This window comes from Dermacentor albipictus, chromosome 8 (genome assembly GCF_038994185.2).
Source record: "Dermacentor albipictus isolate Rhodes 1998 colony chromosome 8, USDA_Dalb.pri_finalv2, whole genome shotgun sequence".
In the NCBI taxonomy this organism is placed as follows: Eukaryota; Metazoa; Arthropoda; class Arachnida; order Ixodida; family Ixodidae; genus Dermacentor; species Dermacentor albipictus.
The window spans coordinates 55,144,058-55,164,461 of NC_091828.1; the positions used below are offsets into that span (position 1 = coordinate 55,144,058).

General features: G+C 46.9%; 1 protein-coding gene across 3 annotated transcripts in view; it reads left to right on the forward strand.

Moving 5' to 3' along the window:
- The window catches only part of LOC135921731 (neprilysin-2-like), a 139,202-nt gene extending 120,070 nt beyond the window's left edge, over positions 1 to 19,132 (forward strand). For all 3 annotated transcript variants that reach the window (XM_065456028.1, XM_065456031.1, XM_065456029.1), the window contains one exon: positions 18,545 to 19,132. In XM_065456028.1, the coding sequence (XP_065312100.1) occupies positions 18,545 to 18,662 (118 nt within the window). In that variant the 3' untranslated portion in view covers positions 18,663 to 19,132. The remainder of the gene's footprint in view (positions 1 to 18,544) is intronic.
- The last annotated feature ends 1,272 nt before the right edge of the window (positions 19,133 to 20,404 follow it).

Here is a 20,404-nt window from a genome sequence, read left to right on the forward strand (position 1 = left end):
TCGCCCGGAACTTTACAACGTTTTGAAAAACGAAAGACCCGTGTACATAGAAGAATGATACAAAGTGTAAGACAATAAACATTCAATGATACGAAACTGTATATCTAAGCACACTCGTCAGCATGCTGACGAGTGTGCTTAATACAACAGGAAATACAACAGGTACAACAGAATACAACAGATAATTGAGAAAATCTAGTCAATGAACTTCAACTCACAGCAATATTCACACTGCACACATCACACATGTCCACTGCAGCTAAACTACGAGGCCTCAAAACAGTAGAGCCTCAGGAAACGACAAAGCGTGTCAAAAATCCAGGCCGGGTGTTTTCGCATCCTCTGTAGCCGACTTGTGTCTGGATCGGGAGTAGTGCTTGGAGAGTTGCGTCTAAAAGTAGAAAACTTTGATATCCCTCTCCCACCATTTCCCTCCTCCTGTTGAAAGATTGTGTACCCTCGGTAGACTGTACGTCACGCTGTATGAGGAGGGTTACACAGGAAGCTCCCGCAGAAGTCCCAAATGATGGTCCTGGAGAAATACAGTTCTACCTCTCGATGATGAAACGCTTCTGCTTGCGTGAAATTCTGTCGCTCTGTTCACTGTCAACAGACCGCCTAGCCATCTGCTGACCTGCAGTGGCAGTATTGAAAAGAGTAAGATAGCGTCAGAATGTAAGTAATCTCTATTTGGCACCAGCTCATAGCTGTGTGTCGCAGTATGAGATGTCGATTTCGTAATGCGCGTCAGCTTTGATGCGCTCCATTTATTTCTCTCACTAAGCAAAATGAAGGACAAACGTTTTCCTTAACTGTATGTGGCTTACTGTATTTCAATGGCCTTCTATTATGCATCTTTCACCGTATCTCCTACTTTGATCTGAATCGGTTTGGCACCTATACGCTCATCCACATTCAGCTTAGTCTGTTGCTGCTTCTGGTTGACCTTCCGTCTGACTTCTGTAGGAGAGGTATTCTGCAAAGAAGATAGCTTAAGCTTACTGATGTCTTTGATTGCTGTTGTCCACCATGCAGTAAGACGGCTGGCGAAGTACCAGTTGTAGCATGCAGCGAAATCTTGTAACAGCCCAAAAACTCAGTACTGCTGCTATAGACATTTTTCCCTTCCAGATTAGCTACTTGTATGTGTTCTTTAAGAACACGGTTAAACATTTCTGTTAAACCGTTGGATTGCGGGTAATAGTTTGACGAGATATGACTGATACCCCTATCATTCAAGTAGTCATGGAATTGGAATTCTTTAGACATGTGGACCATTATCTAAGTATGGTTTCCGGTAGTCCTTGTCGACTGAAAGCAGCAGTCAATAGCTGGATAACTTCATTTGCCAAAAATAGATTTTGTGAAGAGTACTTCAGGCCATTTTGAAAAGAAATCCATCAAGGTGATGACATAAGTTGGATCTGGAGATGCACTCAATGGACCGACGTTGTCCATACCCAACTTCTGCCATGGCCCTTCAGGCAACTGTATTCGCTGCAATGGAGTTACAGTGGGTTCAGCTGATTTATCAGCAAGCTGACAGATATCACGTTGTTTCACAAACTCTTCCACACAGCGGTCTAGCCGGGGCCCCCAGTGACGCTTCGCAGGAGCTGTTTATTGCGAACAATGCCCTGATGAAACTCGTGTGTTAACTGCAAGAAAGTAGGTATTAGCACGTTGGCGATGACTGCGCGTTCGCCCCGCATCAGTAATCCGTCTGCAAAGGATAACTCCTCCTGTACATGAAAGTGTGATATGAACGATGAGTATAGAACTTTTCTTCTGCAGCCAACCCTTAGTTATATGATCGATGACCCTTTTCAATGTCTCAGCTGTAGCAGCAGCTGCCTGAACTGTGTTTATCAACGACTGTTGTAACGAGTGAAATTATTTCTTCCTGAACAACGGAATTGTATTCCTGTAGGGGAAGCCTGGACGATGTATCAGCTACAGTTTTCTGTCCCTTTGCAATGCTCTATTTGGAAGTTGTACTAGAGCAGCCTCGCTGGCCATCTGGAGATACAGATAGGCCACCTATTCGAGTCACCTGCTGCTAACAAAGCGACTACTGCTTGGTGATCTCTTCTATTAGTAAAGTGCCTTCCCCAGAAGTAGACATGACATTTCTCACATGCGGATATTCGCGCTGGAGCTTCTGGCTCCCTAACCGAGTATTTTCTTTCAGCAGCAGTAAGTGCTCTTGATGCAAATACTACGGCTTGTAACTGGGAATTATAATATGGCTATTGCAACAGTGCAGCCAACACATCAGAGGCATTCGTCGTTACAACTTCAGGCAGTGAAGGGTTGAACGCTTTTATAACAGAAGTGCTCGCGAGGCGAGCCTTCAATTGTTTTAATCTGCGATGCGGTTCCTGCGACCATCAGAAGTTTTGCCCTTGTCTGAGCATGTTTCTAAGTGGCCCGACAAGATGGGCGTAGTGATGCAGAAATTTGGCGGAATAGCCTGCAAGCCCAAGAAAGGACTGGCGGGATTTCAAGTTTGTAGGACGAATAACATTCAGTATTTGTGTTTGCTCACCATAGGCAATATGCCTTCTGCTGAGATCTTATGTCCCAGGAATTTTAATTCTCTAACTGCAAAGACCCATTTCTTATTCAAGTTCATTTCGCTCTGCGATATGCAGGCAAGGACGTCCTTCAAGGTCGCGTCATGCTGGGACTTGGAACTTCCCCACACAAGTATATCATGACCCGCCGTGATTGTTTAGTGGCTACGGTGTTGGGCTGCTAAGCACGAGGTCGCGGAATCGAATGACAGCCAGGGCAGCCGCATTACTATGGGGGTGAAATGCGAAAACACCCGTGTACTTAGATTTAGGTGCACGTTAAAGAACGCCAGGTGGTCCAAATTTCCGGGGTCCCTACTACGGCGTGCCTCATAATCAGGTCGTGGTTTAGGCACGTAAAATCACATACTTTACTTTTTATTTAACAAATAAATAATCCATATAACAGACTAGTATGGTACATCCCTGCAAGATATTAGACATCATTTTTTGATAAACAGCTGGTGCAAAAGCCAGATCAAACACCCTTTTGAATCTAAAAAGGTGCTCATGCGTAATGAAAGTTAAGTCCAGTTTTGAAAAACGAACATGACGCACCATATGACGCGTGAAACAGTTCTACACCGCGTAGCCAGTAACCGTCGATGACGATGCCCTTGTTCGGTTAGCCTTGCCGGATGGCCCCGTCCTAGTTGCGGACCACAAGTGGTGACACTCAGTCGGCTGCCGACACTTGCTTGGCGAGGTCGTAGTGCTGGAGTCGGCGTAGCTCGTTGGCGTCCTGCTGTCCAAGAACCAGGGGTAGCCGCCGCAGTTTGGCGGACACCTGCACGATGCCCTGCCGCCACTTGTTCTATTGGACGTAGTTCTTAACGAGCACCAGCTCGCCATCGAAAAGATGTTCCTACCCCAAAGGTGGTCCTGGTAGAAGTTGTGAAGATAGTGTGTCGCCAATCGACAGGTTAAAGTAGTGCCGTCGATCTGAATCCCCAGTTGCTGATAGCGATGAGGCCCAAAAAAAGTGAAGTCCCATGTGGAGTCACGTAGAATGTGACGTTGGCTTATTTTCCTTGGTGTATGAACACCTGTTTGAAGACAGCCAAATATCTCGGTACGACATTTGGAGAAGTCCTCAAGTTGGACCCAAGTTTTCATAAGTTGATACTTCTGGTCGAAGAAATTGTTGAAGTTCTCTTTCGTCATGAGTGGCACGGCAACGATAGTATCCATTAGAAGCTGCATATGTATGTCGTGACCAACGATCACGGGAACACGTGTCCATCGTGCCTGTAAGTGAAGTATTCGCGGAGAGAACCGATGCCGTTTGGACGTTTGCTGCTTGCCCTGAGTAACATTCTGAAGTGACGATAGTCTGGTTTCCTTTGATGTAGCAGAAGTTGCAAGTTTTGTTCCTGGCCGGACAATGACTTAAAGGCGCTAAGTGTCCATAGGCGTTACACCGATAACATCGACCGATTTGATCCGTAGTCCTTGAATCCCTCGTTCGAACGCCGTCCTGCTGTCGTGTCTGGCAGGTGTGCGAGCACGCGCAGCCACCTTGGCTACGCCGTTCCATACTGCCGGGCGGGAGGCCATGACCATCTTGACCTGGACGCCGCGCCGCCTCGACGCGCTGAATGATCTAGGCATGGCCGCATGATTGGCGCTTAACGCTGCCGGTGTCGCCAAATGACTGCTTAGATTTCTGCATCGCTTCCAACCCACAACCGATTTCTTCGGCTTTATCCAAGGTGAGATGCTTGCCGTAAGACGGTAACTTGCTCCGGACATGTCCGGTCGTCGTCAATAGCGCCTAATTTGTAAGCGAGCTATTGTTCCTTGAGGGCGGTGGCGTGTTCCATGAAACTCTCACCCGGCAGCGGCTTTGGGCTTGTGAACACATCTCTCCCCCACGACATTTGTGATTTCTGAGAAGAGCCGATCGAATAGTTTCAGTACCTCCCCGCACACGCTTGTCGTAGCCGTGGCCTTACAGTCGAGATACTGGGCGTATGCGCCGCATCTCGTCCCCCCTCCCCCCTCCAATCGTAGTTGTAGTTGCTGCGGGCCGCTGACCTGCTCTGCTATAGAAGCTGATGAGCGCCGACGCTCGAAGCTCGCCCTGCCGCCTTCAGGTGTACCTGGCAATTTTTTTCCATCCGTCCCAGGAAATAGGAAGGTACCAGGTGAGTCGAGGAACTGAGGAAGGTTCGGAAAGAGAGAAGCCATGCGTGAGGATTGCAAGAAGTAGGGCTAGGGATGCTGATGGAAGAAGACAATATGGCGTCGCCGAAGATGGCGGTAGACGAAGAAAGAAGGCTGAGGCGCACGCCAGCTGACGCATTCGGGGAGATACCGGAGTCATGCGAGGAAGTAGAGAAGTGATGTAGATAACGCTGTCATTTAAGACACGTCAGGTACGGCAGGTTCTTCCAAGTCCTCGTCACCACTCTGTACCCCGCAGGGGCGTCTGCATCAGCAGGCGTTTGGTGTGTTGCGCGACCATGTACCCGAGTACACGAGGATTGGACCCTCCCGCGTGTAGCCGTGCGGGGTTTAGCCGTGTCTGGGGAAAGGGGGATCCTGGGGTTTGAGCTGATGCTGGGTGTTGGGACCATTAAGGCCCCCCGGCGGAGGCAACACACCCCTTTGGCCTCTGCCTCACATAGACGGCACCCCCGGACTGACCCACCCGGGGGAAATCGGTAGTTGCCTTTTCCTGTCTCTCTGCCTCTAACCTTCGTCTTTCTCTGATTTTACATCTTTCCTGTCTGCTTCTCATTCCTTTATTACTTCCGATCTTCCTGGCAGCAAGGGTTAACCTTGTGTGAGTAGCCAACTTGCGTTATGTTATATTTGGTTATAGTGGTAGCGTACAGCTGGTGTTTGTAGGCCCTGTTTTACAGGCCCTGCAGCGTCCCCCTGTGGGCTCCATGGTGGGTGGCTGGCACTACAGCCAAAAAATACACTCCCACTTATGGCTAGTTCTTTCCCTCCACTATGTGATCGCTCCCTGAAACGGGGGCGCACCGAAGAAATCTTTGAATTTTTCGGACGCCAAAAAGAAACTTTCCCGCAATTTCATGTAATCCATTCTGAAACACAAGGAACACAAGCACGAACAATCTCACCATTTGTTGTTTCGAAAACCCTAACTCTGGCATTTGGACCAGGTTATAAAGCATCAAAGATGGCTAGCGGTGATCTCCTTTTGGAGCTCCGTGACAAAAAGCAACCCGAGAAACTGCCTAACCTTGTATCATTTGGAGATGTCCCAGTGACAGTGACCCCGCACCGCACGATGAACACCACCCGTGGTGTAGTTTCGGATGATGACCTGATGGAGCTTACGGACGTTGAACTATTAGAAGGCTGGAGCGATCAAAACGTAATCAATGTTAAGAGAATTCTGGTAAGGCGCGATGGAAAAGAGATTAAAACAAAAAGTCTAATTCTTACCTTTGGTTCAAGTGTGCTCCCTGAGAGTATTGAGACAGGATATGTGAAGCTCCGGGTCAGACCATATGTCCCAAACCCTCTCAGATGTATTAAATGCAACCGATTTGGCCACAGCTCATGGAACTGCCGCGGCCGCCAAATTTGTGCAAAATGCAGTGCTCATGAGGACTCCGCTGAATCGTGTGAAAACACTCTCCACTGTGTGAACTGTGATGGGGAGCACGCCGCGTACTCGCGGTCGTACGCATCTTGGAAAAAAAGAGAAAGAGATTGTAACGATCAAAGTAAAGGAAAATATAAGTTTCAAGGAGGCACGCAGGCGGGTATCCTTCCTGCCAAAGAACACCTTTGCCGAAGTGGCGCGTCAAGGGGCAGCGCCACTACGGTCTCCGGCGGCTGACCGTCCCACACTCACTGAGGCTGCAGTGACGCCATCAATCCGCCCCCCGGCGACTGCAGCCAGCGCTGCTGCGCCAACCCAGCAGACGGGGCCATCTACCTCCGGGCAGGTGACCTCAAAGGCCTCGTCCAACGTACCGAGGCCTTCACGCCAAACAAAGCGCTCGGAAGAGCGCGTGTCCAGCGCCTCGCAAGAGGCGATGGACACAACGACCAGCCAGACGGCGCCACCAGCGCCTAAGGAGCGGCGAGGCATTCTCGATCGCTCTGAAAGAGACAGAACTCCCGTCATGGCGCCTGAAAAAGGCCCGTGAGCTAATCCTCGTCTCTTGAACACACAGCACCCAACTCATATAGCATAACGGATACACAAATACTACAATGGAATGTGAGAGGACTTCTCCATAACCTCGACGACATTAGAGAATTCCTACACAAACACAATCCCAAGTTGCTGTATTTTCAAGAGACACACCCAAAATTAACAGACATCAACTTTCTAAGGCAATATGCCATTTTCCGGAAAGACCGTGATGATGCACTCACCTCGTCAGGGGGTGTAGCCATAATAGTCGATAAGGGCGCAGCATGTCAGAAAATAGATCTCCGGACCCCCCTCGAGGCAGTTGCAGTACATGCTGTGCTATTCGGTAAGCTTATCACGGTTAGTTCGATGTACGTCTCCCCTTCTTGTCATCTTACTGAAACAGAGTTCGAAAGCTTCATCGATGAACTTCCTCCGCCAAATATAGTCGTTGGTGATCTAAATGCACATAGCCCCCTGTAGGGTGACACGAATTCCGAAGCGCGTGGGCGCCTGATAGAGAATTTTCTGTTTTCTTCAGGTGTATGTTTATTGAACAAAAAGGAACCAACGTACTACAAAGTTACACATAAAACATACTCGTCCATAGACTTGACCATAGCTTCGAGCTCATTATTTCCGTACCTGGAGTGGTCTGTTCTCAAGAACCCCTATGGGAGTGACCACTTGCTAATTACATTAAATCTAACAAAACAGGATACATGCTCGCCCCATTTCCCTCAATGGAACCTCGAATCAGCAAACTGGGAACTGTTTCGAGAACTGACATATTTAGGCGAGGACGACATTTATGATCTTAATATAGACGATGATGTGGCATATGTAACTGGTTTTATTATTGATGCTGCAAGGAAATGTATTAAACAAGTTAACGAACTGGCAAATAACCGTCGCATCCCATGGTGGAATGACGAATGTCGAAATGCACGCAAAAATCAAAACAAAGCTTGGGGATTGCTTCGCAATTCTCCAACAGCTGAAAATGTCAATTTTAAACAGGTCAAATCACAAGGCAGGAGAACACGTCGACGTGCAAAGAGAGAGAGCTGGGAGCGTTACATATCTGGGATAAATTCTTACAAAGATGAGGCAGAGGTGTGGAATAGCATACATAAACTAAAAGGTCGGGAGACGAACCCCTGCCCTTATTAAGTACCGAAGGAGATGGCCTGGAAGACCAGGTAGACTGTCTGGGTGAACACTTTGCCTATATCTCCAGTGCATCTCATTACACGCAATCATTCCTCAAGTTCACAGAACGTGCAGTGCGGCAGCCCCTTGATAGGAAATGTGGTCATTATGAAGATTACAACCGCCCGTTCAGTCTAGCTGAGCTTAAAACCTCTCTTGCATGTTGCAACACCTCAGCGCCAGGTGGTGACCATATCCAGGCACGTACCCAGGATTTTTTTTCGGGGGGGGGGCACCACCTCCATCATCATTATCATCATTATCATCATTATCATCATCCTCCTGTTTTATGTCCACTGCAGGACGAAGGCGTCTCCCTGCGATCTCCATTTACCCCTGTCCTGCGCCAACCGATTCCAACTAGGGCCCGCGAATTTCCTAATTTCGTCGCTCCACTTGGTGTTTTGGCGTCCTCGATTGCGTTTTCCTTGTCTTGGTACCCATTCTGTAACCCTAATGGTCCAACGGTCATCTAACCGGCGCATTACATGACGTGCCCAGCTACATTTTGTCCTCTTGATGTCAATAAGAATATCGTCTATACCCGTTCGCTCTCTGATCCAAACCGCTCTCTTTCTCTCTCTTAACGTTATGCCTAGCAATCTTCGTTCAATCTCTCTTTGCGCGGTCCTTAACTTGCTCTAAAGACTCTGCCCCATATGTCAGCACTGGCAAAATGCATTGAATGCACACCTTACTTTTCAATAATAATGGTAAGCTTCCAGTGCGCAGCTGGCAATGTCTGCCGTATGCGATCCCACCTATTTTTATTCTTCTGTGAATTTCCTTGTCATGATCAGGGTTCCCTGTGATTAATTGACCTAGGTAAACGTACTCCTTCACAGTCTCTAGTGGCCGACTGACGATCCTGATCTCTTGTTCCTTTGCCCGGCTGTTTATCATTATCGTCATCTTCTGCATAATAATATTCAACCCCACTCTTACACTCTCTCTGTTAAGGTCTCCAATCATTTGTTGTAACTCGTCTGCATTGTTGTTGAATAGAACAATGTCATCGGCAAAGCGAAGGTTGCTGAGATATTTGCCATCGATCTTTACTCCTAAGCCTTCCCAGTTTAATAGCTTGACTTCTTCTAAGCACGCAGTGAGTAGCTTTGGAGAAATTGGGTCTCCCTGTCTGACCCATTTCCCTATAGGTATCTCCCTGCTTTTCTTGTGTAGAATTAAGGTAGCTGTAGAACCTCTGTATATATTCTTACGCGAAGGACGAGTCAGTAAGACCAGAAACTATTTACAGATTATATTTACAACAACGGTTGCAGCGCTGACCGGTTTGATTCACAGCGCTAGCCAAGTTCGTTCTTCCTCCTCTTTTCTGGAGTGATGGCGCCCACGCACCTCGTTCAAACAAACAAATACCACACTCATGTAGCAATACTTTTCAAGCTTTTTACGTAAGCGTTCTGTAGTCCTTGATTACGTAGTGCCTCTAGACTGCTGGTATCTGTACTGAATCAGATGCCTTTTCGTAATTTATATAAGCCACATAGAGAGGCTTATTGTACTCTGCAGATTTCGCGATAACCTCATTGATGACATGGATGTGATCCATTGTAAGGTATCTCTTCCTGAAGCCAGCCTGTTCCCTTGGTTGACAAAATCCAGTGTTGCCCTTATTCTATTGGAGATTATTTTGGTAAATATATTATATAATACTAGGAGCAAGCTAATGGTCCTATAATTTTTCAATTCTTTAACGTCTCCTTTTTTGTGGATTAGTATAATGTCTGCATTCTTCCAGTTTTCTGGGACCCTTGCAGTCGATATGCACTTCGTATAAAGAGCCGCCAGTTTTCTAAGCATTATGTCTCCTCCATCTTTGATAAAATGGACTGTTATTCCACCTTCTCCTCCGGCTCTTCATCGTTTCATGTCTTGCAGCGCCCTTCTGACCTCATCGCTAGTTATAGGAGAGTTTCTGTATCCTGTTCATTACTGTTTCCAAGCGAGGTATCGTGACTCCTCTGGGTACTGTATACAGGTCAGCTTAAAATTTTTCCGCTGCTTTTACTGTATCTTCGAGATTGCTTATGATATTATCCCTCTTATCTTTTAGTGCATACATCATGGTTTTTACTATGCCAGGTTTCTTTTTTACTGATTTCAGGCTGCGTTCATTTTTTTACGGCTTCTTCAGTCTTTCACATGTTATAGTTTCGAATATCAGTTATTTTTGCCTTGTGGATCAGTTTTTACAGTTCCGCGAATTGCGTAACGCTGTGCGGCCGCCAGTCCCATACAACCGCGTAGAGCGCAGGACTCTGTGATTCTAGACGTACTGCGCTCACCGCGAAAGGTTAGAAAAACATCCACATAAGCACAGCAGAGAAGTGGCTACGTGAGGCGGTTCGACCGATAACTGTAGAAGCGTCATTCAAAGCAAGTAATTATTCTCCACTTCCGGCGGCGTTTTCTCTACGTCCTTTTTAAATAAAAAGATGTTGATCCATAAATATTCTCATAAACAACGGTTAACAGTTTTATTATTCGCTTTTGCTTGCAGTTTGGTTGTTGCGTTGGCTCTCTCCCTTAGTAGATCGCTTAATTTCTCAACTCCTCGCGATTTTTGTTTCCGGTTTCCAATATTGCACCAAAAGTGCTATACAATTAACGAAAAACAGACGAGGTAACTGGCGACAGTCATCTTGCTTATGGGTTTATGGGTTATTGCAGGGTTTCATGATAGACGCTCTTTCACATTATTTTATTTCCCAACTTATCTAACCCATATCACGTGTATATGGTTCCGGGCATCTACTAGCGTCGCGGCGAGCCGTAACTCAAGGAAATAATGAAGCAAAGGGAAAAGTTAAACGCAATTGGTGTTTTCTCCGGCCGCAACTCGTTCCATGAGAGCACAGACCAGCTGAGTAACAGCCGCATACCTCTCCTGGTCCCAGGATCAGCCTAAACAAAGAAGGTTGAACTAACAAAAGCAACAGCTATGCGGGTGACGGTTGAGTAGAAGCTGACAACTGAGCGCATCTTGAGTTAATCGCGTGGGTGCGGAATCTATGAGAAAACTGTCCTTCACATTACAAGAAATGCCGATGACTACCGCCATCTAAAAGGAGTGAAAAAGGCAGCATAAGGCTGACCGATGAACAGCTGCCAAGTCTCAACATTAATCTGGCGGCGCTGTAGGAATGTGTGAGGAGAGGTGGCGTGGGTGGGGAGAGGGGGGGGGAGTATGCCACTTGATTTCGGTCAGGCACGTACCCCCCTGGGTACGTGCCTGACCGTATCATATATCAAATTAACAAGTCCCTCCACCCTGAAACACAGAAAACACTCCTCTCACTTTATAATATCATGTGGGCGGCTGGATATATTCCATCTTCTTGGAAAGAAGCTATAATAATACCTATACTCAAACAAGGTAAGGACCCGTCCTTGCCTAGTAGTTACAGACCTATCGCTTTGACAAGCTGTCTTTGCAAGCTTTTTGAAAAGGTGATAAACCGGCGCTTAGTATATCTCCTTGCGAGCAACGGACAATTAGATCCTTACCAGTGTGGCTTTAGAGAAGGCACGTCGACCGCAGACCACCTGGTCCGTATTGAGGCAAATATAAGGGATGCATTCATACACAAACAGTTTTTCCTCTCCATATTTCTTGATTTGGAGAAAGCATATGACACCACTTGGCGCTTTGGTATCATCCGAGACCTTTCCGTTATGGGCATCCGCGGCAGTATGCTGAGTATCGTCGAAAGTTACCTTTCTAACCGCACATTTCGTGTAAGGGTGGGCCATGCCTTGTCGAGCTTTTTCACCCAGGAAACTGGTGTTCTACAAGTTGGTGTGCTAAGCTGCACACTCCTTATTGTGAAAATGAATTCTTTGGCCATGGCTATCCCACGAACGATGTCATACTCTGTATATATGGATGACGTGCAGCTTGGTTTTAAATCATTCAACTTAACTATCTGGGAACGCCATGTCTAGCATGCCTTAAATAAAGTGGCGAAATGGGCTGACGAAAACGGTTACAGGATGAGCCCACAGAAAAGTACCTGCGTTCTTTTTACGAATAAGAGAGGAATAGTGCCACGTCCTGCTATTGAGCTCTCTGGTAGCAGATTACCTGTAAGCGCCGAACACAAATTTCTCGGCACCATACTGGACTCGAAGCTGACATTCATCCCGCATATTAAATACTTGAAGGCTAAGTGCCTCAAAACAATGAACTTATTGAAAGTTCTATCAAGTACAACATGGGGCTGTGACAGGTAATATCTGTTGAACTTGTATAGGTGTCTTGTCGGCTCACGTATTGACTATGGCGCTATAGTACATCAGTCCGGTATACAAAGTGCTCTAAAGATGTTGGATCCTGTCCATCATTCAGGAATCCGCCTCGCGACTGGAGCCTTCAGGACAAGCCCCGTACAAAGCCTTTATGCAGAAGCAAATGTATGGTCACTCCATCTTAAGAGATCATATAGCAGTTTTACATATTTCTTCAAAGTAAATTCAAACCCTGAACGCCCCTCTTATTTTTGCGTAAATGATATGACCGATGTCATGCTCTTCAATAACCGACCTGCAGTGAGGAGACCGTTCTCTTTGCGTGCACGGAACCTCAGTGAGAAAATGGGTGTTCCGGTGCTTGAACATTGTCTTATGGCTCCAGCGAAACTTAGCGCCATGGCAGTGGCAGCTAATAGAGTATGACACATCCTTTGTAGACGTCACTAAACATGCGCCAGAGACACATATCAAAATGCATTTCTTGGAGCTCCAGTACAAGCACTCGTGTACAGAGTTCTACACAGACGCTTCTAAGTCGCATGCCGGGGTGTCCTACGCAGCCACTGGTCCATCCTTCTCGGAATCCGGTGTGCTGCACCTTGAAACAAGTATATTTACGGCTGAGGCCCATTCACTGTTGTCGGCTGTGAAACATATCAGAAAATCAAATGTTCAAAAATCAATTATATTTACAGACTCCTTAAGCATCGTAAAACCCTTGAAGTCACTCTGTAAATACAAAAACCCTGTCCACACTGAGCTCTATTCTATTTTCTGTAGAGCGTATATGTCTAACCAGCATGTCATTATATGCTGGGTACCTGGCCATAGAGGCATCGAGGGGAATGTACTAGCTGACGAAATGGCTACATCAATCACCTCGCAACCTATTATACCTACGGCTGCTGTCACTGTCACAGATCTGAAGCCTCTCTTACGGAAGAATCTGCGAAGCCACTGGCAATGCTTGTAGGACGTGGAAACTACGGATAAACTTCACTTGATTAAGCCAAAGTTAGGTTTCTGGCCCCCGAAAACGAAAACACGATGAACTGATGTCCTGTTCCGTCGACTCAGGATAGGCCACACCTATGACACCCACAATTTTTTACTGGCCGGAAATGAACCTCCAACGTGTGGTAGGTGTGGTGAGAGGCTGACCGTTCTCCACGTCCTCCTGGAGTGTTGGGAAGCCGAAGGTGAGGGAGAGAGACATTTTCCCCTTGTATATCGCCAGCACACCCCTCTCCATCCAGCAATGTTTCTTGGTGAAGAACCGTTCTTTGACACCAAAGCAGTTCTAGGTTTCTTGAACGATATCGACTTGCAAGTTTTTAGCCCCAGAAATTCATAGCACATCCTCTTTCTAGAGGATGCCGCTGTGATGATAGTCTTGCATAGCACGTGCCTACAGGCCCTTGCATCCCAAGGACTCTGTTAAGGCAGTAGTGCTTATTAGAAAAAGTGTATCTGTGAGGTATTTCATTAAATCATTCTTTCACAATGTGTATTTCGTGTCCATTGTACAGCCAATTAACCAACGGCATAGTTTTATCCTCTATAGGTTTTACGCACTTTAGAGCGACTGTTTTTAGGCCCCTTTACAGCCACATCTGCCCTTCGTTATTCATAGCTCCATTGCGAACGCATTACCACCGGTCTGGCGCTCTTTGGCCACATTTGGCCCTTGCGCCACAAAACACCACATTCATCATTTTTCATTCAAGCCGGCCGACGGAAGGGCCTAGCGCCTGGGAGGACGACACATTTAGGTTGGCGGAGACGGTTCTTCCGAGTGAGAGGGTCTGGCCAGCGTGGCATTTATTCGACTTGTATAGCATTTCAGGGACAGGGTGTATCATGTGATTGGCTCTTACACAAGTGGCGTGGTCACATATGATTGGTCTGATGAATTCGTAAAAACGCCCAGGCATAGACGGCTCGGCTGAATCGTGCGGACATTGCAGATAACATTGGTAGCGAGTGCTAATTATGACACTAGAGGACAGCTCGACACAGCAATCCCGCTGCGTTCCAAGAACAGGCAGGCATCTGTACCGCCGCTGCACGATGGTCCAAGCCGTCGCCATCCCGCGCTCTTTCTGCCCAGATGTCCGAATTTGAATCCCGGCGTGCGCTCTCGCTTAGCGTGCCACGCCGCCGCGCACCATAACACACCACTTCTTTGTTCATGCGTGCGTTCCGCGCTCTCGTCTCCACTCGTCACACTGCCCTATATGTAAGCACCAATAGGCTGCAATAATTGTACACTTTTTTTTTTTGATCGAGAAACAGTGGTAATCTCCCAGGCAAGACTTGGTAATGCCTGTCTCGTGCAAACCAACTCATTTGTATTCTTGTGTAAATGTTCTCATGGTAAGGGTCCCCGATGACCTCTTGACCTAGCTAAACGTATTCCTACAAGGTATGTAGAAGCGTGAAGTCTTGTACCTTTGCCAGGCTATTGAACGTTAACTTTGTCTTCTGCTGCGAATAGGTAAGCTCCTCAAGTGACAAAGGATCTAATGAATGAATGACCAAGCATGAAAGTTTCTAACTGAAGAGATCGGAGAGAATTCGCTGAATTGTCAAAGCTTATAAACAAGAAGAAAGTAAGCGATATTGGAAAATATAACGTGGGAGATATTGAGGTAGCAGTGTAAAATGACTATGCCATGAAATCAGTGAGAAGGAAGAATGGGATATGACAGGCAAGGTGTACTCATTAAAGCTTAGACAGAGAATGTAATGAGTACTTTGGATGATATAATAAAAGGAGTAGACGTTGCATATACTGACCTGTACACTACATTGTACAGCCAAGGAACCTTGATTGCAAGTATTGGTGAACAGGGTACAGAGGCTCCTTCTGCAAATATTGATTAAATTAGATCTTACCACAGATGTCCCGAGGAAAAGCGGCAAGCACAATGTAATGAGCCTGGAATCATGCAGATCGGGCGCACATCGGCTTGTCGATTGTATTTGTGAGAAATCGACAGCAACATACATATGGAGTTAGCCGGTCATGCTTGTCAAAATTGTGGGCAAGGCAGATTTAATAGACGCGCAGGTATAACCTACCCTAGCAGGCACGTACCCAGGATTTTTTTTCGGGGGGGGCCCACCACCTCCATCATCATCATCACCATCATCATCATCATCCTGTCCACTGCAGGACGAAGGCCTCTACCTGCGGTCTCCATTTACCCCTGTCCTGCGCCAACCGATTCCAACTAGCGCCCGCGAATTTCCTAATTTCATCGCTCCACTTAGTGTTTTGTCGTCCTCGATTGCGCTTTCCTTCTCTTGGTACCCATTCTGTAACCCTAATCGTCCAACGGTTATCTAACCGGCGCATTACATGACCTGCGCAGCTACATTTTTTCCTCTTGATGTCAATTAGAATATCGTCTATACCCGTTCGCTCTCTGATCCAAACGGCTCTCTTTCTCTCTCTTAACGTTATGCCTAGCAATCTTCGTTCGATCGCCCTTTGCGCGGTCGTTAACTCATTCTGAAGTCTCTGCCCCATATGTCAGCACTGGCAAAATTCACTGATTGCACACCTTACTTTTCAATAATAATGGTAAGCTTCCAGTCAGGAGCTGGCAATGTCTGCCGTATGCGATCCAACCTATTTTTATTCTTCTGTTAATTTCCTTCTCATGATCAGGGTTCCCTGTGATTAATTGACCTAGGTAAACGTACTCCTTCACAGTCTCTAGTGGCCGACTGGCGATCCTGATCTCTTGTTCCTTTGCCCGGCAATTTATCATTATCGTGATCTTCTGCATATTAGTATTCAACCCCACTCTTACCCTCTCTCTGTTAAGGTATCCAATCACTTGTTGTAACTCGTCTGCATTGTTGTTGAATAGAACAATGTCATCGGCAAACCGAAGGTTGCTGAGATATTTGCCGTCGATCTTTACTCCTAAGCCTTCCCAGTTTAATAGCTTGAATTCTTTTAAGCACGCAGTGAATAGCTTTAGAGAAATTGTGTCTCCCTGTCTGACCCATTTGCCTATAGGTATCTCCCTGCTTTTCTTGTGTAGAATTAAGGTAGCTGTAGAACCTCTGTATATATTCTTACGCGAAGGACGAGTCAGTAAGACGAGAAACTATTTACAGATTATATTTACAACAACGGTTGCAGCGCTGACCGTTTAGATTCACAGCGTGAGCCAAGTTCGTTCTCCCCCCTCTTTTCTGGAGTGATGGCGCCCACGCACCTCATTCAAACAAACAAATACCACAGGCGTGTAGCAATATTTTTCAAGCTTTTTACGTAAGCGTTCTGTAGTCCTTGATTACGTAGTGCCTCTAGACTGCTGGTATCTCTACTGAATCAAATGCATTTTCGTAATCTATATAAGCCACATAGAGAGGCTTATTGTACTCTGCAGATTTCACGATAACCTGATTGATGACATGGATGTGATCCATTGTAAGGTATCTCTTCCTGAAGCCAGCCTGTTCCCTTGGTTGACAAAATCCTGCGTTGCCCTTATTCTATTGGCGATTATTTTGGCAAATATCTTATATAATACTGGGAGCAAGCTAATGGTCCTATAATTTTTCAATTCTTTAACGTCTCCTTTTTTGTGGATTAGTATAATGTCTGCATTCTTCCAGTTTTCTGGGACCATTGCAGTCAATATACACTTCGTATAAAGAGCCGCCAGTTTTTCAAGCATTATGTCTCCTCCATCTTGGATTAAATGGACTGTTATTTCACCTTCTCCTCCCGCTCTTCATCGTTTCATGTCTTGCAGGGCCCTTCTGACCTCATCGCTAGTTATAGGAGAGTTTCTGTATCCCGTTCATTACCATTTCTAAGTGAGGTATCGTGATTCTTCTGGGTACTGTATGCAAGTCAGCTTAGAATTTTTCCGCTGCTTTTTCTGTATCTTCGAGATTGCTTATGATATTATCCTTTTTATTTTTAGTGCATACATCATGGTTTGTCCTATGCCAGGTTTCTTTTTTACTGATTTCAGGCTGCGTTCATTTTTTTACGGCTTCTTCAGTCTTTCTCATGTTATAGTTTCGAATATCAGTTATTTTCGCCTTGTGGATCAGTTTTGACAGTTCCGCGAATTGCGTAACGCTGTGCGGCCACCAGTCCCATACAACCGCGTAGAGCGCAGGACTCTGCGATTCTAGACGTACTGCGCTCACCGAGAAAGGTTAGAAAAACACCCACATAAGCACAGCAGAGAAGTGGCTACGTGAGGCGGTTCGACCGATAACTGTAGAAGCGTCATTCAAAGCAAGTAATTATTCTCCACTTCCGGCGGCGTTTCCTCTACTTCCTTTTTAAATAAAAAGATGTTGATCCATAAATATTCTCATAAACAACGGTTAACATATTTGGTTGTTGCGTTGGCTCTCTCCCTCAGTAGATCTCTTAATTTCTCAACTCCTTGCGATTTTTGTTTCCCGTTTCCAATTTTGCACGAAAAGTGCTATACAATTAGGGAAAAACAGACGAGGTAACGGGCGACAGTCATCTTGCTTATGGGTATAAGGGTTATTGCAGGGTTTCATGATGGACGCTCTTTCACATTATTTTATTTCCCACCTTATCTAACCCATATCACGTGTATATGGTTCCGGGCATCTGCCAGCGTCGCGGCGAGCCGTAACTCAAGGAAATAATGAAGCAAAGGGAAAAGTTAAACGCAATTGGCGTTTTTTTCCGGCCGCAACTCGTTCTATGAGAGTATACAGACCAGCTGAGTAACAGCCGCATCCTTCTCCTGGTCCCAGGATCAGCCTAAACAAAGAAGGTTAAACTAACAAAAGCAACAGCTATGCGCGTGACGGTTGAATAGATGATGACAACTGAACGCATATCGAGTTAATCTCGCGGGTGCGGAATCTATGAGAAAACTGCCCTTCACATTACAAGAGATGCCGATAACTACCGCCATCCAAAAGGAGTGAAAAAGGCAGCATAAGGCTGACCGATGAACGGCTGCCAAGTCTCAACATTAATCTGGCGGCGCTTGAGGAATGTGTGAGGAGTGGTGGCGTGGGTGAGGAGGGGGGGGGGGGGGGTATGCCACTTGATTTCGGGGGGGGCCCGGGCCCCCCCGGGCCCCCCCCCCCCTGGGTACGTGCCTGTACCCTAGTACATCTGGTGAGTCGTCGTCTGTCGCTGCGGTAATGTCTGCTTTGTTCTGTGTTCTCGCAATGTTACATGGGGCACTTGAAAGCTGCACCGGAAACTGTACGCAACAGCCGACATGTGTTTGTAGCGATGAGCAGCAATGACGGGGCTTTCTTATTTCGCTAGAAGTGTTGCATGTCCTTCGACACAATAGCAAATCTGTTCTTTTCATTCGCGCAGGGCTCCGCGCGGACGTCTCTGCAACCAGGTCCTGATGAGCACGCGCGACTTCTCGTCCGCTTTCAAATGTCGCATTGGAGGACATCCAATGGCACCTGCCTCCATCTGCAGTGACTGATGCTCGCTGGAGGTTTCGCACGTCATCTCTGGTTTTGTAGGGCGTAATCCGGGATGGACAATGACTATGTTATCTGCAGTGTGCAGCTTCAAATGTATATATCGAATTTTCACTTCATAATAACACCATATTTTCTCTGAACAAGCACAACCACAGATTTGACTGCACTGACAATTTGGTTTTTCTAGAAGGTGTATTTTTATATATATGTGACGCGAGCGGGAAGCTACGGGCGGAGGTAAACATGGTCGCCGGGCCACTGTCATTATTCTTCCTAATATGCTTCCAGGACTGTCTACATGTGCGCTGCTACAGTATTCCCCCTTCCTCGCGTGAGCTAGAGCAATGTAAATTAAAGGGAACGAGAATAACATTAAGGTATAAATTAACATTAAAATCTGAAGATATATAAGCTTTAAAAACAGTTGGACACTCACAAATGTGTAGTGATCAGGAAAAAGACGGACTTTCAGTTTCGCGTGCTATTATGAGCACACATAGAACAAAATAAAGGGAAAATGTAGTGACGTTTCACTTCGCGAACACGGGTGACGCACAAGCGTATGGGTACTATAGCGCACACGACGCTATTGGCCCTCGGTGCGCCTAAACGCCTACTCTGTCCGCACCACAGGTCGTAATAGTGTTACGTAGGAAGACACCGACGAAAAGCTATTTACAAGTATATTTACAAGGCAATACGCCGCAGTTGACCAAGAGGCAACAGCCCGCGCTAGCTTCCAATCGTCGTCTTCGTCTTCTTCCTGCGCGGCTCTTCGTCAGTGGGAATACGACCCCGTAGCATTACCCCCGGCGGCAAAAGCGCCGTCCCAGAGCGACTAAAGGCTGGACTCGGAAGCAGTGTAGTAGCTCTTGAGCCTACTGACGTGCACGACATCACTGGACGCCAGAGTAGATGACGAGGTTGAGCTCACAGGAGCAATTTCATAAGTCACAGGCGTCACCTGGCGAAGCACGCGGTAGGGCCCTGTGTATCGCGAAAGGAGCTTTTCGGAAAGTCCAACGTGACGACAGGGCGACCACAGGAGCACGAGTGCACCAGGCGAAAACTGTACGTCACGGTGGCGGGCGTTGTACTGACGCTGCTGCGTGGTTTGCGAGTTCGTCAGTCGAGCACGGGCAAGCTGGCGTGCATGATCGGCGAGGGCGATGGCGTCGCGCGCATACTCGGTTGTTGAGGTCGCAGCAGGAGGAAGTACCGTGTCAAGGGGCAAGCTCGGTTCGCGACCGTAGAGTAGATAAAATGGAGAAAATCCGGCGGTGTCATGCCGGGAAGAATTGTAAGCAAAGGTGACGTAAGGAAGGGCAACGTCCCAGTCGTGGTGGTCCTTCGAAACGTACTTGGACAGCATGTCGGTAAGGGTACGGTTTAAGCGCTCTGTCAGGTCATTGGTTTGAGGATGGTATGAGGTAGTCAGCTTGTGTTGAATAGAGCAGGAACGCACAATGTCGGCGATAACTTTCGAGAGGAAGTTACGACCGCGGTCAGTAAGCAGCTGTCGCGGGGCGCCATGCACTAAGATAATGTCACGCAAGAGAAAGTCCGCGACGTCAGTGGCGCAACTGGTAGGTAGAGCCCGCGTGATAGCGTATCGGGTGGCGTAATCAGTTGCGACGGCTACCCATTTGTTCTCAGAGGATGACGTGGGAAAGGGACCGAGGAGGTCTAATCCAACACGAAAAAACGGTTCCACAGGGACGGCGATCGGCTGGAGATGACC